At 34.8% G+C, this 27,961-nt stretch overlaps 1 protein-coding gene across 1 annotated transcript in view; it reads left to right on the forward strand.

The window, feature by feature from the left end:
• Nucleotides 1–25,586, forward strand: part of LOC129746091 (transmembrane protease serine 9-like) — a 44,564-nt gene extending 18,978 nt beyond the window's left edge. Inside the window, exons 9-12 of the mRNA XM_055739555.1 lie at nucleotides 4,227–4,352; nucleotides 4,532–5,425; nucleotides 8,109–8,270; nucleotides 25,101–25,586. Coding sequence (XP_055595530.1) covers nucleotides 4,227–4,352; nucleotides 4,532–5,425; nucleotides 8,109–8,270; nucleotides 25,101–25,494 — 1,576 coding nt within the window. The 3' untranslated portion in view covers nucleotides 25,495–25,586. The remainder of the gene's footprint in view (nucleotides 1–4,226; nucleotides 4,353–4,531; nucleotides 5,426–8,108; nucleotides 8,271–25,100) is intronic.
• The last annotated feature ends 2,375 nt before the right edge of the window (nucleotides 25,587–27,961 follow it).

Raw genomic sequence — 27,961 nt, forward strand, 5'->3', positions numbered from 1 at the left:
GAGGATTTGTTTTGTTGGTAAGTCATATCAATTTTGATAATACATCTAAGCAAAACTATTGGTTATAATTTTTTAAACATTATTTTGCTCTTTTAGGAATTTTGGCCATTGTAAATCAGTGATACAAAAGAGTTCCGGAGAAAAGAAAATAAAACAGTTGTATTTGAGGCGAGTATTCTGCGTACAATTTTTTATACTCCCTGTGAACTTTTTCATTCAATGTTTACAGAAATGGATTGTTACCGTTTGCAAAGGCGAAAGTGTATGACAAATTGCCTTCAATGGGACAGATAAAACGGATACGGAACCTTGCCAATCAGTGTTTTTTTCGCGTGTAAATGTCTGGCTGAAGGTCGAATGCCCCCTTTCCAGTTTCCTTTTAAAGTAAGGATATGATTTCAACAGGATTACCAAAGGTCCACCGACACACAAGTGATTGAATCCATTTTAATGCTTCCATCCTTCATTTGTTAGTTTGTTATATTATTCAAGGAATAAAATTTTCTCTTTAGTTTTTAATGGTTTGATTTACTCTGATAAAATTTTCTGAACCCATCCTACATACATAAGTAGAGGCCTAAATTATGAATCTTTAATTTGAATTGACGAATTATTTCAACATATCAGAAATTATTCAAATTTAAAAAATGATGACGGTTAGTGATTTTATCACGAGATGTATTATATCTCTGTGCTTGATCATGTCTACTGCGTTACAAATATTCAGTGTATTTTTTGCATCCAAAACGTGTAGTTACTTGGTACATCAAAACAATGTAATATTAGATACCTTTAGCGACTCGAGTTATGTGCACGTTTTTGATGTAATATCGCAACACCTTTTTTGCTGTGAATTTTGCAGATTGATCGTTGAAATGACAGTATAAAAATTTCACAGCAGGCCTCAAAACATGTGTAGGCGTTACGTGCGTCAAACGAAAACTATTTTTGAATGTCACCAAAAAAAAACTCTATCCCCAACCATAATCAATGGAATAAGATGTGCATCCTTTTTATTTCCCATTGAAAATAGATATTAACTTCACATTATAAACAAGAAACTTTCACGTATTACAAACAAAACACTATTTTGGAGTCAGGTGGCTTTCGATTAGTCATTTCTTCGATTTCCACCTAATGCTTGCTGAAGCACATAACGTTAAAAAAATGGCTTCTGCACAAATCTGAGGGAAAAGCACCCTTTAATTTTTTTTTCTCAGTATTTTCACTTCTAAAACCTTTCTATATTGAGAATTAAAAGGCTTTCGTTTGAACACTTTGTGGTGAATGAATTATTTTATTTCTTTCGCGGTCCTTTTTTTCTAATAAAGCGAATCCGACAACCGACTACTTTTCCCAAACATAGTTGAGAGAATGATAAAATCCAGCTGGATATCACTACACGCACGATCGTTTTTCATCAATTATAGCTTCATATTTACACGATTAACAACAATCACTTGATTTACATAAATTATTAATCGTTTGATAGATTTGTGTAAATTATTACTAGGTTTTAATATACCAAAGAATGGTCACGTTTTATGACAGTTATAACCAATCATTTGATTATAAATATATAATGAAGAATTGAATCACCGTTAGTTAATTTGTTTATTTTATAGATTTCAACGGTTCCAACTCTTATCCAACACAATACACATTAATTTTTAACAAACTAATTTGCTACTAAATTAGCGCACCACACGATTATATTAATTTATACACCTCAACACATAATGGTAACAATTTTTCATTAACCGTAGTATACATCACCACACACTTCACATATCAAACGAGCCAAACAATGGTGAAAAAAACCATATGCTTTCCCACACCACCGAAAATAATCAGGATTTATTACGCAATCTCATCACTTCCCCCAACCAGGCTACCAGCATTCTAAAACCATCCAAACACTTCTTTGGGAATTTTCGCCAGTCACTTATCCATGCGTTCGTCACTGTTTTGTCATTTTATTTCTTCTTAAACTTTAAATTAATCAAAATTTTTGATGGACGTAAACAAAATGCGTGCGTTGTCCAAGAGTCAAGGCTTACTTCTGAAACATTAGAATGAACTAATTGAGTGAAACTAATTAACTAATTAACTCTAATTAGAATGAACTAATTGAGTGAAACTAATTAACAAATTAACTCTTCCTAAAATTGGAGTTTTTCATGCTGAAATTTAAGAGTTTGAAAAAAATAGATTCAATTTGTAATGTAGATAGTCAACATTCATTTAAATTGAAGAAACTATCAAAGAATTTCGTGTAATCAAACTGGACAAACGCACACGAATTTAATTTGACTTACAGGCCTCTTCCATGAGTAATAGGCAGTTCGTAGTTGAGAATATGAAACTAGCTATAAAAAATCTAAATACAAAGTTAAGTTTGAAGGAATTCGGAATTTGTATATATGAGAAGAAGAGATAAAAAGTGAGATTATGGATCATGGGTGACCAACATTTTCAACAGACGGGCAAAATTTCAGAAATAAGATTTGCGGGCCAAAAAAAAACAAATAGTGAGTAAAAAAAATTATAAATTTTTGAAAACGCTATAACAACTTTTGCCAAGGTCACACCGAGTAAAGATTAAGCTTGCCAGGTTGCCCGAGTTTGCCCGGATATTTAATTCAAAATTTGGGAACAGTCCGATCCGGCTCGGTTGCCCGTATTTTGTTCAAAACTGCTCGGATGTATTCACCTTTTTTGCCAAACCGAACAAAAAAAATCAAATTGTATTGTAAAATTTGTTTATAAATGCATCCAAAAGGAGAACTTTTGAGTAAGTTATGTAAAAATAATCATAAAAGATTTTGTGGAAGCCAAAGATACGATTTAAAATCTGATAGATAACTCATTTTTTTCAAGTTTTTTTTTTGCTACTGATTTTCTATTGATATTGGCTGGAGGTTTGGGCGAAAAATTTGGAAATCAAATGCTCTGATTTTGCCAGGTTTATAGATAAAAATAGTCCGGATTTTCTCGACCTGGATACGTACTGAAAAAAATCTGGCAAGATTCATCTTTACAAATCGTTTTTGATACTTGCAAATGTTTCAAATTTTGATCTATTAAAAAAATAGTAAAAATAATACGCAATGCGAAATGAATTATTCCTCACAAATTGATGTACATCAACTTTTTCAAGTCATTTAAAATCTCATCGGTTTATTCATCCCAGAAATGTCAAATGACTACAATGGCCATAAAGTACATTTTGTGGTTTCAAAATATTAAAAAATATCCGTCCATTTTTCAAAGCTTTTGAATTCACCATATTCCTTCGAAAAATTTGATAGACAAATAATAAAATCACATAATGGTACAGTTGAAAAAAGAAGCGTTCACAAGCTTTTAACATTTAATAAAATATTTTATCCAACGAACTCCAGTTATAATAAATAATATTGATTTTTTAAAGTACGGACCTCAACCTCAACTCTTTCCAACTTACAATTTTTTCAATATCTCGATATGATAAGTGAATTGAATTGAACAGAGTGGATACGAGTTTTTGAAGTCAAAATGTTGCTAGTTGATCCATGATTATTTACAGAATTTGCTTGCTTATGGTTTTTATTCCAAATTATAAATTCTCTAAAGGAAATTTTCCACTGAACAACTTTGTCGAAGATCGTCACTTTGTATCTTATTAGTCGAAAAAGTTATTAGTTGATTAACAGAAATGAAAAACAATAAATTCACTTGACATCACTGCTGGGTGCCATGCGAAATATTGCATGAAAAGTAGTTAAGTAAAACCTCGTTAGGTACCCAGCAGTTATGTCAATTTAATTTGTTGTTTTTTTAATGCCAAAAGACATGCCCCCATTCAACACCTAATAACTTTTTTTTGTCTATTTAGATACGAAGTTACGACTTCGATAAAGTTGTTCAGCGAATAATTTTCCTTCAGAGAATTTATAAATAGACACAAAAACCATAAGCATAGGCTCGATTCCACAGAAGAAACAAAAATTGTGTTGATTTTTCAGTACAAAATATTTAATTTTATTATACAAACCCAAAGGTTCAAATTTACTCTTAAAGACGTTACTTAAAAAATTCTGCGAAAAAATCGTGGATAAGTTTTGAACCACAACAAAGTTTTTTCGACCCAAGGGTTTGAGAAATTCAAAAATGTTCTCCAAATGGACTCAGTCTATTACACGTTGACTTTCATTAATTTTCAATCCATTGTTTTTTTTTAACAGTGACGTAAATGTAGTCAACTATAAAAATGACTGGAAGTACATCGAGGAAATAATTTTCCATCCGGACTACGATAAGAAAACTCTCTACAATGATTTGGCTCTGGTGAGGTTAAAAACGGACAACAGGTGAGTGTTTGATTGTTAATAAAAAATTATGAAACAAAATTGTTGTTAGGAATTAAGGATATAAGGAAAATGTTTTTTGAGATTTCTGTTCATTTGAATGTTGATTTTTTTTAATTTTCAAAGTCATGTGTCATGCAAACTGAATCCTTGCTTCACTTGTTGCTCTCTCACCCTGTCAGGAACCGGTACGACTGGAAGTCGGTGTCATGTGTGGCCGCCGGCAGCGAAGATCAAAAACACTACCTCACCTTCGGCATTGGACCGTACAATTTGAACGATGACGGCCAGACGGATAACAACACCGATGGGACCGAGCGCTATCTGACGGCCAATCTCGCGCTGATGGACAGTGCCAATTGCAGCCAGTTCTACAACAAGTACGGCATCCTCAAGGATGGCATCAACGAGACGCAGTTCTGTGTCTGGTCCAAGGATGGGCTCGTTCCGGGATCGTGCGAGCCCTGGAACGGGAACGAGGTGTTGAATGAGATTCGGCCGGCCTCGGACAACAACCCATTCCCGGAGGATCTCGTCGGCATCGGTTCGTATGGGCCCGACTGTGGCTTCGGGCGGCCACTGGTCGCGACCCGGGCCATCTCTTTCCGCGAATGGATGAATTCGGTTATCTACAAAACGATTAACGTCAACACCGTCCGGCAAGTGCTGATGGAGAAAGAACTGGCACTGGATTACATCTGCGAGGCATCGGACCGGGAGGCCGGAGTTTGTGTCCACATCGACCATTGCAATCATCGGGCCCTGGTAGACGAAATCAAATTCTGCACCAACGAAACGGCTCCGATAGTTTGCTGTCCCGTTAATTCGTTCATAGCGACGGCACATTTGCCGCTGCTGACCGAATGTGAAACCAATTATCAGCGCTTCAGGAGGAAGAGCGTCGACTTTGCCTCGCCCGAAGGCCGTCAGCCCGAACTCGAAGAAGGAGAACATCCGCACTCGGTCATGATCGGGTGGAAAGTCAACCGGACCGCCACAAATTGGCACTGCATGGGAACGTTAATTAACAGAAACACGGTCCTCACGACAGCCGGATGTACCAACAGTGTCAAGAGGTAGGTTTTGCTTGCACATACACACACGTACACGCACACAAATGCGTTTCGGTTCGGTGTTATTGGCTCTGCGAATCCGAGACATGTAATTTTGACTTTTCCGCGCTCGCCGCTGAGGGAAAGCGGCCTTCAAGGAGCCTCCAAGCCAGCGGTGGTTGTTTGCATAAATGAATTTTTAATTACAAATCACTGCGTTATTTACTCACATATTAAATTTTTAATCATCGGTTTGGATTTGAGCAAGCATTTGCCTTTGCTTTGTCGGGGAAATTTTACTTGCACTTTTTAAAACAATTTATTACAAAAATGACAAAAATGACAAAAATGACAAAAATGACAAAAATGACAAAAATGACAAAAATGACAAAAATGACAAAAATGACAAAAATGACAAAAATGACAAAAATGACAAAAATGACAAAAATGACAAAAATGACAAAAATGACAAAAATGACAAAAATGACAAAAATGACAAAAATGACAAAAACGACAAAAATGACAAAAATGACAAAAATGACAAAAATGACAAAAATGACAAAAACGACAAAAATGACAAAAATGACAAAAATGACAAAAATGACAAAAATGACAAAAATGACAAAAATGACAAAAATGACAAAAATGACAAAAATGACAAAAATGACAGAAATGACAGAAATGACAAAAATGACAAAAATGACAAAAATGACAAAAATGACAAAAATGACAAAAATGACAAAAATGACAAAAATGACAAAAATGACAAAAATGACAAAAATGACAAAAATGACAAAAATGACAAAAATGACAAAAATGACAAAAATGACAAAAATGACAAAAATGACAAAAATGACAAAAATGACAAAAATGACAAAAATGACAAAAATGACAAAAATGACAAAAATGACAAAAATGACAAAAATGACAAAAATGACAAAAATGACAAAAATGACAAAAATGACAAAAATGACAAAAAATGACAAAAAATGACAAAAATGACAAAAATGACAAAAATGACAAAAATGACAAAAATGACAAAAATGACAAAAATGACAAAAATGACGAAAATTACAAAAATGACAAAAATGACAAAAATGACAAAAATGACAAAAATGACAAAAATGACAAAAATGACAAAAATGACAAAAATGACAAAAATGACAAAAATGACAAAAATGACAAAAATGACAAAAATGACAAAAATGACAAAAATGACAAAAATGACAAAAATGACAAAAATGACAAAAATGACAAAAATGACAAAAATGACAAAAATGACAAAAATGACAAAAATGACAAAAATGACAAAAATGACAAAAATGACAAAAATGACAAAAATGACAAAAATGACAAAAATGACAAAAATGACAAAAATGACAAAAATGACAAAAATGACAAAAATGACAAAAATGACAAAAATGACAAAAATGACAAAAATGACAAAAATGACAAAAATGACAAAAATGACAAAAATGACAAAAATGACAAAAATGACAAAAATGACAAAAATGACAAAAATGACAAAAATGACAAAAATGACAAAAATAACAAAAATGACAAAAATGACAAAAATGACAAAAATGACAAAAATGACAAAAATGACAAAAATGACAAAAATGACAAAAATGACAAAAATGACAAAAATGACAAAAATGACAAAAATGATAAAAATGACAAAAATGACAAAAATGACAAAAATGACAAAAATGACAAAAATGACAAAAATGGCAAAAATGACAAAAATGACAAAAATGACAAAAATGACAAAAATGACAAAAATGACAAAAATGACAAAAATGACAAAAATGCATAAATTGACAAAAATGATAAAAATGACAAAAATGACAAAAATGACAAAAATGACAAAAATGACAGAAATGACAAAAATTACAAAAATTACAAAAATTACAAATATGACAAAAATGACAAAAATGACAAAAATGACAAAAATGACAAAAATGACAAAAATGACAAAAATGACAAAAATGACAAAAATGACAAAAATGACAAAAATGACAAAAATGACAAAAATGACAAAAATGACAAAAATGACAAAAATGACAAAAATGACAAAAATGTCAAAAATGACAAAAATGACAAAAATGACAAAAATGACAAAAATGACAAAAATGACAAAAATGACAAAAATGACAAAAATGACAAAAATGACAAAAATTACAAAAATTACAAACATTACAAAAATGACAAAAATGACAAAAATGACAAAAATGACAAACATGACAAAAATGACAAAAATGACAAAAATGACAAAAATGACAAAAATGACAAAAATGACAAAAATGACAAAAATGACAAAAATGACAAAAATGACAAAAATGACAAAAATGACAAAAATGACAAAAATCTGAATATCTGAAAAGTGAGTCAGCATCCTTCAAAGGTAGGATTAAACTTCTGGCATTTCTTTTGACTTTCCTTCAATAAGAGATTTGAGATCTAAAATTTTCCTTATTGGACATTTTTTATGCAAAAAATCGAGACCCAATGTAATTGGTACCAGATGGTTGATAATCCCCTGGCGACACTTGTTCTTTTTTAGAGCTTTCTCCTCCAGTGTAGCAAACGTTGGTAGGCTCTTCTAAAATTGGATCCATCCCTGGTGGGCAGTGAGATTGTGGGAGTTATTTTTTGTGTCCCGTGTTCAGTTACTGATGATTTTGATTTGAATTTTCGTCCCCGGCAGGCGCAGCCCGGATGTAATCAGTATCGGCGAAACCGACGTGTCCCGGATCAACGAGGGCCTAGCGCAACTGATTCGAGTCAAGGAAACCATCCGGTATCCGAGCTACAATCCCAAAACCCACGACTATGACATCGCGGTGCTGAAGCTGGAATCGGAGGTGTCGTAAGTATTTTTTTTTAAACACTCATTGCACAAATGGGGAAAAAAGTGTAAAAACCGCGAAGAAATTTAATATCTTCCCTCCTACACGAACCAAATCTATGAAGATGTACTTTCCTTTAGTAAAAATGGCCGGAAAATGAATTCGACATAGTTTTAGACGCCTTTTAAACCCCTACATCCCCTATATTCTGTTAAAAATTCTGGTGAAACACTGGTTTTGGCAAAAAAAAAAAAATAACAAAAACGGATCTATCTTCTGTGATTTTTATTTTCCGATGAATAAATGAAGGCTTTTTGAGCTACCACACGCTTCGGAAAATGAAATTATGGCTGATTTTTCCCTCAATATCTCTATATTTTTCAACTAATGATAAAAAAACCTTGAAAATCTATTTAGTGCTAATTTTTTTTTTTTTTTTTTTTGATATATCGAATTAAGGCTAATTGAGCTAACGCACGGATTGGAAAATGGAGTTATGGCTGTTTCACCCTCGATTTCCTTACAATTATTATATGGTTCAGAAAAAGCATTTGTGCATTTTGCGTTTTTTTAATTCAGAAAAATCGAATGAAAGCTATTTGAGCCACTGCACGTATCGTAAAATGGAGTGATATCTTTTTTACCCTGAATTTTTCTACATTTTTAATTATTTCAGAAAAGTACCTACGGACTTGAAAAATCTAAAACCACATGACACTTACCTTGTGTGTTTTTTCCGAGGACTAGAATGAAGACTATTTTAGGCACCGCAGGAATCGGACAATGGAGTTATGACTGTTTCCACCCACAAATCCCCTACCTTTTTCAAATAGTCAAGCCATAACTCCATTTTCCGAAGGTTGCGATGGCTCAAACAGTCTCCTATCGATTCCTTAAAAAAAAAACCTTACCAGATAAGTTTCGTTTGTTCCAAAATTTTCTTTTGCGAACAAGCTTATTTATAAATGAATTGAAAATTATTGGGAAATTGAGGATAAAACATTCACAACTCCAGTCTCCAATGCGAGGAATGGCTCAAATAGCCTTCATTCGATTCCTCGGAAATAATCACACAGTAAAAGTCTCATTTCATTTTTTTTTTTTCAAATCCAAACATGCTTTTTTCTGAATTATTTGAAAAATGTAGGAGAATTGAGGGTAAAAACAGCCATAACTCCCTTTTACGATGCGTGCGGTGGCTCAAACAGCCTTCATTCGATTCCTCCGGAAAAGTCACATAATATGAATTTCATTTGGTATTAAATTGTGAAGTCCGAACATGCTTCTTATTAACTATATTAAAAATGTAAAGGATTTGAGGGTAAAACATTGCGGTGGCTCAAATAACCTTCTTCGATTCCTCGAAAAAACCACAAAAAAAACTCATTTGCGTTTTTCATAAAAGGTTTAAAAATATAGGGAAATTGAGGGTAAAATCTGCAATAACTCCATTTTCCGATGGGTACGATGGCTCAAACAGTCTTCATTTGATTCCTCGAAAAAAATCACATAAGATTGGTCTGTTTTTGTTAAAAATGTTTTTGTCCAAATTAGTGTTTTTCTGAATGTTTACAAAATATAGGGGAATTTGGGGTCACAAAGGGACTGTATCTCCGTTCCTTAACTGGTGCGGCGTCTGAAACTATCTTCAATCGATTCTCGGGACATTTTCACTTAAGTGAAGAATATTTTCATAGATTTGGTTTGTGTAGAAATGAAGGTATTGAATTTCTTCGTGGTTTACACTCTGTTTTCCCCACTGTGTGTTGTTTTGCAGAATTTTTTTTTAAATTAAGTTGAATTGACTGTTTATTGCATTTTTTTAATGAATTTATAAAAAATAATACAAACAGTTTTTAAGTGCAAAGATTTGTTAGCAAGGGTACAATTTTTCAATCCTTAAGTATTTGATAGAATATTTTGGATCATGTTATTTTCCTTTGGATTTGATAGTCAAATGTAACCGATGTTGGTTTGAAGGTCCTCAGTGTATTTTATTCAGTAAATTTTAAAATTCAAGTGGAACAAAAATCTTCAATGAAGGGAACATTGAGCAACTTGAAAAATAATATGAAGGGGGAAATTATCTAGGAACATACTATAACATAGATAACTTATTTTCACAAATATTCCAATGAATAGGAGTCTGAAAAGTGAAATCTATACGCACATGAGCAGACATCTGTCTTCTATGCATTCGAGAAATGTTTATTTAGAAATCTCTCATTGATTTCGAGAGAATGATTTTAAAATAAAAGTTGTCAAAAAGCCCAACTCCCGAAACCAGGCAGGCTTAATGCGCATATTTATGCTTTGGGCAATAAATTGAAAATGGTAGAAACTAATGATAAGCATGTAACAAACCTGAAATTTTGACAAAATTTTAAATATCACACGTTATTTTGTATAATGTTAGGAATGCCATTTCATGTTAACATTTCATTAAAATGTTTTTCTTATCCGTATTAAGGTCCACTTAATACGGTTAAAATGATAAAAAGCTAAAAATTTAAATAGTTTACATTTTCTTCTAAATAGAAGAATATCTTTTCGTGTTAAAATTTGCTGAAAGCTTAAATTTATTGAATTTCCGATTTTCAACTGAATTAGAAAGAAAAATCACAAACATTTTTGTTTGGTGATTCTGTACATTATAATTAAAATTATATTCTATTCGTTTCTATTTTATTTGTTTAAAGGAGATTTTAACTTTCGCGATAATGAACCCTCTCTAAAATTTTATAAATTACATCAAAATGTTGCAAAAACTTTTTTATGTTTTTCAATTTGTTGGATTTTCCAAATCACGAAAAATTGTTCAAGCCATGTGTTCAAAGCGTATTTCCCTTAACCCGACATGCGCATTTAGAAACACTTCCTCCTACATCACGTTGTAGTGAGCAAATTGTAGCTTAAGATGAACAATCTACCATTAAAACTTTTTTCTTGTGTTCGAAAACTCTAACTATTTAGTTATCTTGTGTTTTTTTTCTTCAAATAATTTCAACTGCTTGTTAAAATAAGATATAAAAAAAGATATTAAAGGGTCTTCTTCATTAAATTTAATTTAAAATCTGAAAAACAGACTGGTTATTTGTGATCAGAAAAGATTTTTTTTTATACTACCGACGCTTTCGATTTCGAAGCATTCTAGAAACTGGTGAAAGTTAAAGTATTTTATGTTGCTCGAAGGAAAGTTCTTGCTCATTTTTCATTTTATGAGCAATGTATTTTCAAAACTAAATATTTCAACGGATTTTTTTTTGTATCGAGAAGTGCGTCAGGCATATACAAAGTTTTGATTTCTGAAGTGGAAACTGGATTTTTCATGAGTGAAAATTTATTTATTTATTTATTTATTTATTTATTATAATTGAATTCATCGAACATAAATGTTTAAATGAAAAGGTTTAGTTACAATCAAATTAGTAAAACAATTTGGACTGACGAATTCGACGAATAAATCGGCTGGATGATTCTTCGAACTGATGCAGGTGCTCAGCATCCTGAAACATACGCATCATTGCACTGAGTGGTTCATTGTAGCCATACGATGTTCGGTGGATTTGATGTGACAGCAACGAATTAAATCGCAGAGTTCTCTATGGGGCACTGAGGTTTATCATCCTTAGAAGATTTGGCGATTGAACTTCTCCATTCATAATCTTAACAACGAAAGAAGCCTGTTGAGTCTTTCGGCGACATTCGAGGGTTTCGAGACCCAAAAGCTGACACCGATCTGAATATGCTGGAAGATCTTCGGGATGACGCCAAGGCAGGTGTCGCAAGGCGAATCTGACAAACCGCTTCTGTACACGTTCAATCCTCAAGATCCAACTTAGTTGATACGGAGCCCAAACTACAGCAGCATGCTCAGTTATAGATCTGACGAGGGCGCAGTACAGTGATTTTAAGCACAAAGGATCTTTGAACTCACGTGACACTTTGGTGATGAAGCCGAGCTGACGATTTGCTTTGTTGATAACTGAAGAGCGTTGACTGTTGAAAGTGAGCTGCGCATCAAGGATCACGCCAAGATCATCCACTTCAAAGACCCTTTTCAAAAACTGCCTGCCGATACTATAGTCATAAGGGATCGGTGTCTTATTCCGGTGAAAAGTTATCACAGAGCATTTTGAAACACTGACTGTTAGTTTGTTCAGTCTACACCATTCATCAAACTGGTTCAGCAGAGATTGGAGGCGAATGCAATCAGCAGTACATTCCACTGGCAGAAATATTTTAAGGTCATCAGCGTAACCAATTTTCGTTCCGTCTTCTAGGCTTGTTATCAAATCGTTAAAAAATAGCGCAAATAATAATGGCCCCAAATTACTCCCTTGAGGGACGCCAGATCGATTAGTAAAAGGATATGAAATGCTAGTGCCGTACTTGATCCTTATGCAGCGCTCGGTAAGAAAGGATTTCAGCCAAGCAACCATGTTGTCATGAATGCCAAGCTTGGCAAGCTTAGCGAGCAAAATCTTATGGTCAATCGCGTCAAAAGCGGCTTTGATATCTGTATACACCGCATCGACTTGTTTTTTATTTTCCAACTGATTGAGGCAAAACGACGTGTATTCTATGAGGTTAGTACTCACCGATCTACCAGGCATGAAACCATGCTGTTCAGGTGCGATGTACTGCGATGAAGCGCGTAAAAGGGCTTGACCAACAATTATTTCAAAGAGCTTAGACCCTGCAGACAAACTGGTGATACCACGATATTGCTTAACGTCTCGACGATCGCCATTTTTGTACACCGGGAACATAAACGAATTTTTCCATTTGTCTGGAAATTTTCCTTGCTGGAATGATCTGTTGTAGATTTTAGCCAGAGGCAAGGAAAGAGCTTCGATGCAGCGACGATAGATAACAGCTGGAATCCCATCAGGTCCAGGAGCAAATGAGCTTTTAAGCTTTTTCGCAGAGCGCTCGATAAGATCTTGATTAATTTCAAAAGTATTCAAGTCAAAAACATCGACAGGTACATGATTGATGGCTTCACTGCACTCTCTTTCGGATGAGACGGTGTTCAAAAAAACTGACTTGAAATGCTCTGCAAATAAGTTGCAACAGGTATCTGGGGAGTTACCGACAGCATCGTTGTAGAAAACGTGAGTAGGTAAACAGCTCGTTTTACGTTTTGCGTTTACGAAGGTCCAAAAACTTCGCGGGTTACTGCGTAAACTAGATTGTAAGCGTAGGACGTGAAGCTTATACAACGATGCGTTTAGTCTACGGTAAGCGCCGCTTGCTGTTGTTGTTGTTGTTGTACATTTATTTAATGAGGGTTTTTAGTCTTGAACTTTTACCCTCACGTAGTAACTAATATTAATTTATATTACATTTTTTCGAATAAGCTATTTTTTTTAAGAAACTTCACTAGATTGTTCATACACTCAATATCATTATTGATTATATCACTGAGATTTTCACTAATCTTGGAATGTTTTCTTGAAGTGTCATATGTTTTGCATTCCGTTAAAATATGTTTGATGGACAACGAGGTATTGCAAGAAGTGCAAACTGGTGCAGGATGTTTCGCTATCAGGTGTCCATGAGTCAATCGGGTGTGCCCTATACGGATCCGGGTGATGACTCGTTGCTCATCTCGGCTTGATAGGTCTTGCCATTTTTCAAGTTGTGGTTTTATCCTCTTCAGTTTGTTTTCTGTTTTGGTTGCCCAAATTAGTTGTTGGGATACAAATAACCGAGATAATGCCCATGTAATCGCATCTTTGGCCGGAGTTCCAGTATCCCAGAGTACGTCGCTACTTCTCCCCAACTCTGCGAGTTTGTCTGCTTCTTCATTTCCAGCTATAGAACTATGACCAGGTACCCAGACATATGTGATGTTTTTCTTATTAGAAAGATGTTCAATGAATTTTATAAACGCATGTTGGGATCCTTTTTCTAATGCTTGTAACACACTTGCTGAATCTGTGTAACATACAGCCTCGTTTGTACATCTGTGTGTAGCACTGGCTAAAGCAGCAGCTTCTGCAGAAAAAATGGAACAAGTGTTTGGCAAGCGTTCCGAGATTTCCAAATTTGGCCCTTTAATTCCAATTCCAACTTTTCCGTTTGCTACAGAACCATCCGTAAAAAAGGTTTGACATTGTCTGTATTTATTGTTGTGTAGCTCATGGAAAATTCTTCTTGCTGCATCCTTATTCGACCCTGCTTTGCATCTTTTTTTGATGAACCAATCAATTTTCGGAATACGAGCATTCCAGGATCGTCCTCCTTCAATAAGCTGTTCACAAATAGTTGGCAATCGTTCACTAGTCAGTTGGTTAAAAAATTGGTCTGCTCTCTTGAATAAAATTTTCCCTTGGCTTGGTTTCTGGATAACACTACATGCACGTCGTATCAGGATCGAACATAGAAAATGTTCAAAGTCTAATCTACCACATTCTGTGACAATAGAGTCAATCGGTGAAGTTCGAAAAGCTCCTGATGAAATTCGTAGAACACTATTGTAGATAGGTTGTAGTCTTGAAACTTCTTCTGGTTTAAACATCTCAATTCCATGCATCATTTTTGACACAATTGTTGCCATTCCAATTTGTAAAATCGTTTGTCTGTTACCAAAGTTACTTATTGCCTGCAAAAAGTTGATCCTCGAACTGCATGCTTTTCTCACTTCTCGAACATGAGCCAGGGCATTACCCTTTCGATTTAGATGAATTCCTAAGATTCGAATGCTTGAAACTTTTGGAATAGGTAGTTCTTTTATTTTAATGTTCTTTTTTTTGGAAAAACAATGGCGAGTCTTTCTTTGGCAGGTATGTAATAAGTTGCTCTTCTGCGCACTTATACTATAACCAAAAGTATTAGTCCAAATAATTATTTGGTCAACAGCCTTCTGTAGATATCGTCTGGCTATAGCTGTATATTTATGTCCAGTAATTAATAGTAGATCATCTGCATAAACAAGCAGCGTGACATTATCCGGAACAACTTCGAAGATTGGATTTACTGTCAACAAAAATAAGGTTACCGACAGCACTGAACCTTGAGGAACTCCGTTTGCTTGACATTTCACTGATGAAAAGGAACCTCCTACAGTGACACGAAATGTTCTGTTTTTTAGAAAGTTGAGTATAACTCCAATAGATCTTTGTCCCAATTTCGCATGTTTGGCGGCATTTATGATTGCTGGATGCCAAGTACGATCATAAGCCTTCTCTAAATCGAGCTGGACTATCTCAGTACATAATCCTTTTTGCCTGTGATCAGCTATTATATCGGTCAAAGTACTAAAATAAGTTGTTGTACCAAATCCTTTACGAAAAGCGTGTTGATTTTCATGAAGTAAGTGGTTTTCTTCAATGTAATTTCGTATTCGACGGTCTATCATCCTTTCATATATCTTACTGAGGCAAGATGTAAGAGAAATCGGTCGGTAACTGGTTAATGTTCCAAAAGGTTGTCCAGGTTTATGTATCGGAATTATAATACTTTCACGCCAAGATTCAGGAAAATTTCCAAGCTGCCATTGGTTATTGAAAATTTCAAGCACTAGACATTTTGCGGCAAGAGGAAGATGTTGAAGCATTTCATAGGAAATGTTATCAGGCCCGACTGATTTGCCTCTCACACAATTTAGGGCAAATAATAACTCTTCCATTGAAAAATCACAGTCTATAGTTGGATTAGCTTCTATATCTGTTATAGATAATTCTTCTATTTCAGAGTGAGTCTCTAGGAAATCATTGGTGAATATAAAATTTTGTTCAAATTTCGAAGCAAAGGATTCGGCAATTATGCTTGGATCTTCTACAAAAACGTCATCAATTTTCATTTTGAGAGTTCGGATTGATTTACGACCAGTGAGCTTCGAAAAATTTTCCCAAATAGTGGAAATGGATGTGGAAGGGCTAAAAGAAGCTGCAAATGCTTCCCAAGAATCCTTTTTCGCTTTTTCAACAGCTATTTTTGCTTCATAACGAGCCTTGCGAAATGCATCGTTAGCTAATATCCAAGAAGGACTACCATGTGGAGTTTTCCGAAGTTTTTTAAGTGCCTTTTTCCGTTGTTTTATTAGATCGCCTATATGGTCTGACCACCAGTATGCAAACTTTGACGAAGTATTGCCAGTTGTTTGAGGAATCGCATCATTTGCAGCACCAATTATTATTTTAGATAAGTTTTCAACAGAAGAAGTAGAATTGATTCTTATCTGATCTTGAATTCTCGCTTGAAAAACCTCCCAGTTAGCCATTTTATGTCTCCACTTCTTGACATGAGGAATAATTGGGCCATTGTCACCAAGTCGAATAAAAATTGGGAAATGATCACTATTGAAAGGCTCATTTGATGTTTTCCAACTGAAATGTTTGACAATATCAGTGGATGCGAAGGTTACATCGATGGAAGAATCAGAACGACCTGCTGCATCGAAACGGGTGATCGATCCATCGTTAAGAGGGATGAGCTGGTTTTCACAAGCCCAGGTAGCAATGGTGTTACCCATGGTATTCGAATTTATTTTATCCCACGTGAAATGTCTGCCGTTAAAATCACCAGCAAAAATAACTGGCATGGGAATGTTATCGCTTATTTTTGAGAGTGCATGATAAGCATCATCCGGTTTTTTTAAGCTATTGTACACACTTACTACTGTTACTGCTATTGGAGAATGAATTCTCACCGCAAAAGCTGGAATTTCTGGGGCAATATCGAGAGGATCATGGGGAACTTCTTTGAGAACTGCTATAATTGCAGGTCCCTTCTTGCTTGACGTCTGACACACTGACTCATATATAAAATATTTTTCCTCGAGGAAACGGCCATATTTTTCGGTTAATGTTTCTTGTAAACAAAGAATAATCGGTAACTCACTGCGTATCTCCTGTATAAACTCAGCTGCGTTGGTTCAAAAACCTCGAATATTCCATTGTAAAATGAAAATCCGACCTTTAGAAACCGGTGACCGATGCCGTTTATCGTGGATTGATGTCCTCGATGAAGAATTTTGGATAGGTGATATTGTAGATTTCTTGAATTGGCGGGTGCTCGGGCCCTCTCCTGGGTCCCAACTCGGCGAAGATGAAATAAGGGTGGCGTTGTTTTCTCGGTTGACATTTCTGAAAGGTGGACCAGCGTTTGGCACAGTTTGATTGTAATTTATTGTGGTACTGACCTGTACATTGTTGGGGTGCTCCATGCCAGCAACCTGCCATGATACTATGTCAGCGGTAGGTGCCAGCAAGGAGCCAGGCTCGGGGGTTACAGTTGCGCCGAAAAGGGCTGTGAGATGCGGTAGACTGTCGACGGGTTGGAGGCTGGCGGCCCGGATAGTTTCCCGATCATCCCACACTTTGGACGATGGGGTGGCTACTACACTTTCACACACCCCATACCTCAAATCGGCGTTTGATGATTTTCGAGTATTGATAGATCTTGATATTTCCATTGATTGTTGATTTTCTTTTGTTGATAATGATTGAATTTTGTTGATATTTTGAATGTTAAGTTGAGTTGTTGATCTTTGGTTGTTAAAGTTGATGTGTGAATTATTGATCGCGAAAGAACTGGGATCTTTGGGAACGTAATGTCATGTTCAGAAAAGGTTCATCGAAACCAGGTTCGTTATGATCGGAATCAAATGAAGAATTCCATTGAGAATTATTCGAAGAATTTAAAGCTACTTTCTTCTTATCCTTCTCAACTGCCGGTGGTGAATGATTAGCACGTTTGTTCCTGGGATTGACATTAGCTACTGATTCGTAATCGTTGACAATTTTCGTAGATTTGGTAGTTTTTAGAGAATCAGACAGATCATTCAAATCACTTATAGTTTCATACTCACGACATTTATCCAAATACATCTGCTTCAGCTTATTGAAGTTAGCTTCAAGTTGAACCATTCGCTGCTGATTTTCCAACAACAACTCAACTTTTTTGGTAAGCTCTTCTATCTGCTTATCCTTTTTGGCAATTTCGATGGATGGTCCTTGAGATGCAGTAGTAGCGTAGGATGGTTTCTTTGACGTATGCAATTGTGTTTCGATCTTTTTTCTAGCTTCCGTCCAAGACAAACTTTCATCAGTTCTCACGCGAATGACGGCTTCTTCCAAACGATATTTCGGGCAGTTTCGTCCAACAGCAGAGTGATCATTTTCACCCTCGGGGCAATGGGGACATTTGAATGGCAACTTGCAGCTTTCATCTTCCTTGAATTCATGACTTCCAGAACATCGGATGCAGCGTCTTTCCTCCTTACACCTTTTCTTCGTATGACGATATTGTAAACAATTTTTACAAATCATGGGTGATTCGTAGAAGGTTCTTACTGGAACTCGGGTCCAGCCAAAATAAATTGCTTTTGGGAGACATGTGCTTGCAAAAGTCAATATCGTCAAAGGAGTTTTAATTACCTTTTTATCGACAAACTTTGTGATGCGTTTTACTGCAATCACGCCTTGTGTTTTGAGCTCCGCAAGAAGCTCTACCTCCGTCATGTCGATGGTATCTTGCTGGAATACAATTCCCTGAATGCGGCTTAGAGAGGGGTGGTCAATAACTTCAACAGCAGTGTTGGAATCCAGCCTAGTAATTTTCTTCAAATCTTCCACCAATCCCAAATTGAAAGTTGAAATGGCATAACTTTGCCCACCATTTTCCAGAGACAACGTAACACTTTTACGAAGAGATCCACGTTTCAATTGACGTTCAATTTCATTAGCCACGTAAAAAGGATTTGTTGGTAGTTTGTCCCGATTTTCATTGTCACCTGGACGTCTTAGCTGGAGCCATCTCTTTTGTCCATCAAAAGACGTCGATCGCATATAAGGTGGTAGAGGAGAAGATTCAGGCAATGCTGACGCCTCTCCACTTCCGGCGGAAACGCCTTTCATGGCGCCACCGATACTTTCACTCATTCACTATTGGCTTTTTGACACTTTTTGTCCGATAAAATATGTGATTATATCACAAGTAGAATAAAGCACTAATAATTATTACAATTCCGAAAAATTCTTTCACAATCAAATCGAAATCATAAGGAAAAAAAATAACAAAGCGCCGCTTGCTGCTTTGAACTGTTGTTGAAAATCCTCTGTTCGATTTTTTCTCAGTCTGCGAAGACAAGCATTTTTTTTCCCGTCGTAGTTGCCGCAAGGTGGGCGTGCTCCAAGCGGGTGTCATAGGCGCTTTAAATCTGGGAACGTGCGAATTCAACCAGGTACAGATCAAGTTGCAGAACGATTGTGTCATAGCATCAACTGATGAGTCTCCGAAAACTGCATCCCAATCAACACTGTTCAAGTATTGAAAGAGCAACGAAAAGTCCGTTTTCCGGAAATTTAAAGGCCTATGCCTAGGTTCGGAGGTGTTTCGAGAACCGTAATTGGTACACATAGCAGCAGGTAAATCGAAGACGATGGGTGGGTGATGTATGTCTATCGGTACGAGCACATCGGGAGCATTTCTAGTTACAATTAGTTCCTCACTTGAGCCAAAAACAAGATCCAGTATCCGTCCGAGATGATTGCTGATAGCGTTGAATTGATTCAGATTGAGCGAATTCATTCCATCGATCAATGAGGCGGCTGAAGCACTGATAGGTGTAACATTCAATAGTTTTGCACCTGCATCACTCGCCTCCCACAACAAACGAGGTTGGTTATAATCGCCACATACCAAGACGGACTCCTCAGCAGAAGCACGGGTGCACAACTCGCGTACGGTGGCCACATGGGACTCTAAAATGTGCATACAGTTACTTTTGTCAGGAGGCACATATATGGCACAGAAAATAATTTTTTTCCCGTTGATGTTCGCTGCAACACAGACTTGTTCTAAATCATATCCGCTATCAGTGGTGACAAAGCTGCTCACGTGGTGTTGTTTAACAGCAATCAAAACTCCACCAAAGCATTTTTTTAAACTATTTCGCGAGCTGCAGTCGCATCGAAACACTGAGTACCCATTGCCGAATAGTTGGGCAGTATTGATCGAATCAGTCAAGCCAGTTTCGGTCAAAATGATGACATCGTAGCTGCAATCGATAGTTGCCAGATAGAAGTCCTCTGTTTTAGTGCGTAGGCCCCGAACGTTTTGGTAATAGCACCAAGCTGGCTTGTTGGGTTGAGTAGACGGAGTCCTGTTCGATGCAAGGCAAGGCAATAAAATTGGACAGAATCTATGCATTTAAAAACACAGAAAAAAACAACTCGAACGAAGTTTTAAAAAATGTTCTAATTTTTAATCCTCAACAACTTGGAATTTTTTTTTAAACAATTCACAATAATTCGCATCCAGCTAAGATCAGATTACCTTTTTGTACATAAAATTTTAAAGCTGAGCTATAAACCTTACCATCATTAATTAAAAATTCATATAAAGACATGGTTTTGGGATTGAAGATTTGTTGAAATCAAAATACTTCATCTATAGAGTGCAAAACAATCCTATCTTTGGCTTAAATTCGGTGGATCAGGGCCATCATAAGCTAAATTGACTTTCAAAGCATCTGAAGCAGGTATTCATAATCTTAAGTATGTGTTATCACACAATTAAGGATTGATGACGATGAACCAATGGCAAATAACTGAAAGGTGTCCCACATCAAATTGCATCACAGAAATAAAGGCTGTAAAAATATTTACTTCATTCCAGCTCCACACCATACTTGTGCAATCATAGGGTTAGTTGCCCTATTTTTTATCCTTAAGTGGTGGTTTTCAAAAAACCATGTTTTTCTCATAAATGGACGGGAGGTTTATAACTTTCATGCTATTTATTTTCAGTTTATGATCTTATCTGCAAGTCTCAATGAGAATTTTGAACATAGGTTTCGCCATTATTGAAAGATTGCCAAAGATATAGATGATCAAAATTTCCGACTTTAAACCTACTGTTCCTATTTTGGTACTGAACTGGTTCCTTTTATAGGACCTAGAACTAAAATTCCTATAAAAATTATAATGTATTTAAATAAATAAACTAATTTATTAAAAATGTAATCTTCAATCAAATATTATCATAAATAATATTACAGCTTTTGAACGATTAAAAATGCCTAAATTTCTGTTTCGAATATCTCAAACTTTTCAATCTCTATCAGCTCTATCAGCATAACCATAGCTAAAACTTTTTTGTGTTGACTTTCTTGTAGTTCATTTTCGTTAAGTTTATAAAAAAATGTACCAAAAGTTCAATATTAATTATGAATTATGCCAAAATTCCACATTCGCACCTTTGTTGATTTTTCGGTATTTACACAAAATTTAGGTGATGTTAGGTCTAAAAATGGAACATCAAAGTCGAAAGTCTGCTAGTTTTGGAACCTTTACAAATTTTCCGAGGTTTCCATCTATTTTCTTATATTTTAGGGAAAATAGGAAGTAAGGCTTAAATTCTTCACAGTGAAAGTATTTTCCCTTGAAAATTTAGCTTGGACAGTAAAAAAACGTGATTTTTTCTTTATCACTCTAATATCTCAAAACGCGCCCCACTAATTGAGCTGTTTGATTTACCATTGGACAGGAGGTTCATTTTAAAAACGTTGGAAATTTCACCAGAAAGATCTTTTATGGCAAAAAGCGGTTGGGTTGGATTCAGAAAGAATAAGAGTTCATTGTGTTCATAAGAGTTTCTTAATCCTATGCTAGCAAAATGAATTATTTACAATTCGGCATTTTGGGACATTTTAAAGTAGACTCTAGGTTCAAAATAGGAGCACTCACCCCATATTTGACCCAACTCAACCAAAAAAATTGCGTATCATCTGAAAGCAGCTTTTTCTATACAGAAACTGAATTTTTCGTCATTTATTCATCAAAAATAACCTTTTGAGACGTTAATTTAGCGGCTGCTTCAAATTAGCTAAGTATTTTTATTAGTTCTTAGTTTCGGTGCGTTGGGAGAATTCATGTTCTTGGATGAAAAAATCGGGGTTTCGATTGAAACTAACTTTAAAAAAACAGAGTTTCTATTGAGACGATTCCAAAATGGTATTTTTGATGAATATCGGTCCAGTAGTTTGGCAGAGGAAACCAAAATTGTAAACTGTTTTTTTTTTTTGAGAATTTTTATTTTGATCCAAAAGTTTGCTATAATCACATTTAAATGCAAGTTAAACGAATTGAAAACTGTGAAAAAAAAATTATGTATAGGTACTTTTATCATTAACCTTATGAAATAACATCTTAAATGCGAAAATCATTGGAAATTTAGCAGTAGTTTCTCCAAGCGAAGTAGATTCTGTAGTTTTACTAAGCAAAGTATAGAGATTCCGAGAAAAAATAAAAAATACGTAGCTGGTTATAAACTTTCAGCTATCTCTCAGCAAATTTTCATGTTAAGGGTTATTTTCTACACGATGAGTGTAAGTTAGTATTTCGAGCGAAGAAAGTAATGTTAAACCGTACATTTATAGTTTAGCAAAAAAATACTAATATTAAATACTAAAATACACATTTCTTGCTTTGTACCTACAGCGGTTGTAAAAAACTGATTTCAAGTCTCAATCGTGACAAAATTAATATCGAAGATACTATAAGAAATTGACTTCAGCAAAAATGCTCATCAAATCATGCGCTTTAGAAGTCTTAAATCAAATATTAGGGCGTGTCATTTTGCATGAACATTATGCCGTCATAAAATAATTGTTTGGTTTGCACCAATCCGAGATATGAAAATTAAAAAAGGTCAAATTTTTGCTTAAAAATCCCTTATAATAAATGAATGCCTCCAGATACAAGTTTGCGCTCTGAGAGAAAAATGTACGAACTATTAGTTCATACAAATGCTTAGAAGACATTTTATTGTATGAATTCATTTACAAAAGTTAGAACCAGGATACTTTTTTTAACACACCCGAACATTTTATTATTAAAAAAATCATAACCCGCTCATGAAACATAATATGTATGTGGTGTCTTCCGTAAAATCAAAGACCGTTAGCTACAAATTTGTACAGTTTGGCATTTGATCTAAGACTATTAAAGCGGATGATTTGATGAGCATTTTTGCTGAAGACACTATTTGTCTATCTCTTATAGTATCTTCGTAATTAATTTTGTCACGATGAAGTTCCGTCATGGACCACTTTGAATTGTTGGTAATTTTGTTAGCATATAGTTGGAAAAAAAATCTGCTTTTACCAATAAGTATTTTTGCTCCGGCGCTGTAAGAAGCGCGCTACTCACCTGCATATTTAAGTGCAGCTGTTCGAGAATTGTTAGTTTCCAATGCAAAATTGAGACAAAAATTTCATTACTTCTTTTAGAACTCTGAAATGAGTTTATGGATTGAAACATGAAGAATATTTGCATTGCATTTTGATGTGCTGTTTTAATTCCGTTGAAATATGACGAAGTAATGTAGGTACATTTAAAATATAGTTTGAATATTTTCCGAAAAAATCTAACCTCAAATAACTTGCATTTTTTTAATTTATCAAAAATCATATGCCTTTACGTTGCAAAAATTAACCAAATGTTGGAGAAAATTTAAAGACCCTAGGCGCAAATTGCCAGATTGTAAAAAAATCTCATTTTTTCTCATTTAACTTTTGATTGGATAATAATTTTTGGCTTTTCACGGTCTGAGATTTTAATCAAACAACTTTATTCGAAATACCCGACGTTTCGACCATTTTTTGTGATCTTTTTCAAGGGAACTGGAAGTTTATTTTAATATAAAGAATTTTGATCATTGTTAGTGAACTATTCTCAAATGTGTAAATTCACTTATCTGTCTGCTGTTATTGTCAATATTTTTTTCCAACGGCTAGGTGCCCAGTAATTGCAGTTCTGTGGGGCGTATTGTTGTTATTATATTTGCAGTTCTATTTTTGAATTTTAAAATCTTACAATTTGAACCGGATAGAAAAGATTATTTTTCATCCGATTAATTTTAATTGCACTTTATATACATCAATATTTTATGTGAAGAATCGTTTGATTGTTTTCTATTTTTTTGAATGACATCTTATCAATTGGACAATTTGCGCCTGGGTTGTTCAGATTTTCACCATATTCTGAAATAGTGGCTCATTTTCTCAACATTGGTTTATGCAATCTTATTGAATATTTGGTGATACAGACGCTACTTTGAAACACTTTTTCAAGCTTATTTATGGTTTCTTGTGTAGAAGTACTTTAATTTCTAAAAATATTTGATTCAAAATGCTGATCAAATTTTAATGTGTTGTTATGTGATATTTTATAACTCCCTTTGAAAAATGGTTTGTTTTTTGCATTTTCACTATATAAGAAATCTTGGTTTCAATATCTCGGAAAATAATAATTTAAAAAATCTGCTCAAGCTTATAAGTTTAGAAGTCGAATGAATAATATTTAAAATTTCTGTTGAACCCTTGTGCAAATAATAAAGGTAATAAAAAAACCTTTTCAACAAAAATTGGAAAATTCTAAAAAATACCACATTTTGTATTTGAGATAATCTCAACAAATTTTCGATCTAAAGTGAAACGATATTTCGATTTAAGGTAATATAATTGTACGCAAATTTTTGCGTACAAGTTTTTGACTGATTTATTCCCATTTACTACTGTTTAAAATAAATTTTTACTATACCCTCTTCGTGATACCTCTACTCCGAGTGACAGAGGTAGGATATAAATTTTTGTCTAGCCTTACAGAGTTTTGAAAATTCCAAAGAACGCGATACCATCGCTTAGATTTTCATACTTACAGACTTTCAGATGAATACCCTCAGGAATGCGTTTGTTTATTACCAATGTGGAAGATTTATTTTCTAACTATACCTTTTTTCTTTCCCGCAAACATTGCTGCCTCGAACTGACCGCATGTTCCGGATTGCTTCACCTGGCCATCTGCAACGCACAACGCCTCTCGGCCGATAAACAGCATCAGTTCGAACGCCATCCCGGCCTGTTTGTGGCGTGATTTAAATCGAACCCCGTACTACGCCCAACAGGTCCAGTTCGACAAGCGATCGCTAACGGTGCGGGACAAGAACCTGGTGCAGAGTCGGGATTGCAAACAGTTCACCTCCCACGCCGACCTCAACAATGACCAGATGTGCTGGCAGGAGTTCAAGCTGGCTCCGAATGGGTCGGAGGTGGAAAATTGCGCCCACAAGGGCGATCCGTTCATCACGCTCCAGCGGATCAACAACATCTACGTCCCCTATCTGGTAGGATTGTACAGCTTCGGGGACAAGGACCGATGCGCTTCCGGGGAACCAGTCGTCGCCACCCGGATCACTTCCTACATCAACTGGATCAGTTTGTATATGTGATGGAAGTTATATGGGGGCGTGTCGAAGAGATTATTTTCTTATTTTAACTAGACTTAGGAAACTTTTAGCTTGAGTCAATGTACAGTTTCAATAGACTGCATTTCATTAAATTCCTTGTTCAATAAATCACGATTTTGTTTATTTAATCTTATTCGAACAGTTCCGGTAAAACTTTCATTTCTTTAAATACGCCAAAATAAGTTAAAATATTTTCTTCATTTCAAAAAAGTTTTAACATTATATAAATATTTAGTACAATGAAAAAAATTGTGTTTCAGATCAAGAATCTTGGGATCTAAATTGATCCTTATCTCAACAGAAGCATTATGTATGTGTACCGTATAAGTTACTGTCAGCAAGATTCGATGAAAATGCGTTTAGAAGAATCAAAGACGCCCAAAAGGTCAAGCTGGAACATCGACAAACAGTAGAGGCGATGGCAGCAAAAAATCTGACAAAAATTTGGGGGAAATAATGTGAAAACTAAGTTTTTCTATAAAGTTATTTTTTTTTCAAACTTTTTGGACAATACTGAGTGTGTTTAGGATTGAACAGTAAGTCAAAACTTTATTTTTAATAATGTTTTTCGTTCATCTCATATTTTGCAGCTCGGGTTTCGTGTTATCAAGAAGTACTTGCTAAAAAATGGCAATAGTTTTGTGCTGTAAAAAATTGCAATCTTAATCCTTTAATGCATAGGGTGATTTGCCAATTGTTGTCCCCTAACCCATTGTTGCACAGCATGACTTAAATTGTCAATATTTTAGCTGTTTTTCAACTTTTCCTCAAAAATAATACTGAATCGTGTAATTCGGAATGTTTTCTGATGAAATGAGGCTTTTGTGATATTTTCTGCTGGTAAGTGTGTATCTAACGACAGTTTTAATTTTTCTTGTTTTTTTCGCGTGGTTTTTGTCCTAATTGTTAACAAAAACCTTAACATTACTTCTACGGCAAATAAGGTTTTACGTCAGAACAAAATATTTTTCGTATCAGTTTTCTATACGAAACGTTTGTTGGACAATTTAACACCATGATTTTGAAAAAAAATTATGATCCATACTTAACCAGAAAATATGTTGGATCGTGCAACAATTGGTCCGCTCGATATCCTCCTGCCCCATTGTTGTACGTAATTCCGCTGCAAAATTTGTTTGTAAATTTCAAATTTATTTGTTCGTATACCTCCAATAACTTTGTGTGGTTGTTTTTACAGCTAAAAATAGCAATAAAAATTTTGGAAGCGATTGATTAAGTCCTGAATTAAAAGAATTATAAGAAAGTGTTTTGAATTAGTAAAGAGGCTTGTACGAAAAAATCCAAATTTTAATTCAAAAACTATCAGAGATGTACTGAAAGTTCAAAAAACATAAGTTTGAATTTTTAAAATATTTCTTGGTTCTTGCAATACATTGCATGTGAACAAAAACTAAACCTAACTTGTACCCCAGAAATGATATTCGTTGTCATACAAAAATTTCAAAATAGGTAAATATTTTTTTAATTTTAGTGTTTTGACAGCTTATTTGAAAGCTGGTTAACCGGATGAAAATAAGAATCGCATTATACTGCTTTGCATAGCCAAGAAGTGTGATGATTTAAAACTTTCGCAAAAACATGTCATGAAATTATTGAAAGCTTCAGAAAGCAAATCCTGCAATTTACAATACATTTCAATAGATCACGATTTTTAAATTTCGAAGTGTTTATTACTTTTTTCATGAAATACTTTGCTTCTTCTCATGTTGGCAAACAATTAATCTTAAGAATGGACAAAATCAATAATTTAAAACAAAATTCATTTCAATTTTATTTGAATTTCTTGTATATGCGAAAAGTTCTTCTTGCATACAAATTGTCATACAAAATTGAACACGTTCATTGACTACATGCAACTAAAACAACTCGAATTGTCTATTGATATGAGACGTTTTTTTTCTGATTAAGTGGATATTTACGTTTAACTAGTAATTTTAGTAAATTATGTGCTTTGATTAATTTTTTTCCACTTAGATTTTTTTTTATTAATATTTTCAGAATATTGTACAGGAGGAAAACTACGACTCTTAATTCCAAAAACTAAAAGTCGAAGGTCGGAAGACCCGAAATATTACTTATCTGACGTGCAATTTTCTCAGGAATTCGAATCTGCCGTCGAGTTGCCGTCACTGGAGACATCTATGTGAAGCTTTATTTAGCCCTTATCATCCAGAAAAACAAATAGTCATAGCTTTGTGAAACTTAATTTAATCCAAGAGAGTTTTTCAGCCGGAAAACTCTTGAGAAGCATTTCTATGTGATGTGATTGTTTCCTGAAGATTGATGAAATGCTACAGAGGTTACATTAATTACAAATAAACCCACTTATATGAAAAAGATATTTAAATCAATTAACTTTTCGAAAACAAAATTCTTGTACAAATGAGCATATATCAGTCAAACGATCTGAAACTTTGGGCGTGGTTGT

The sequence above is a fragment of the Uranotaenia lowii genome, chromosome 2, assembly GCF_029784155.1.
Source record: "Uranotaenia lowii strain MFRU-FL chromosome 2, ASM2978415v1, whole genome shotgun sequence".
Lineage (NCBI taxonomy): Eukaryota > Metazoa > Arthropoda > Insecta > Diptera > Culicidae > Uranotaenia > Uranotaenia lowii.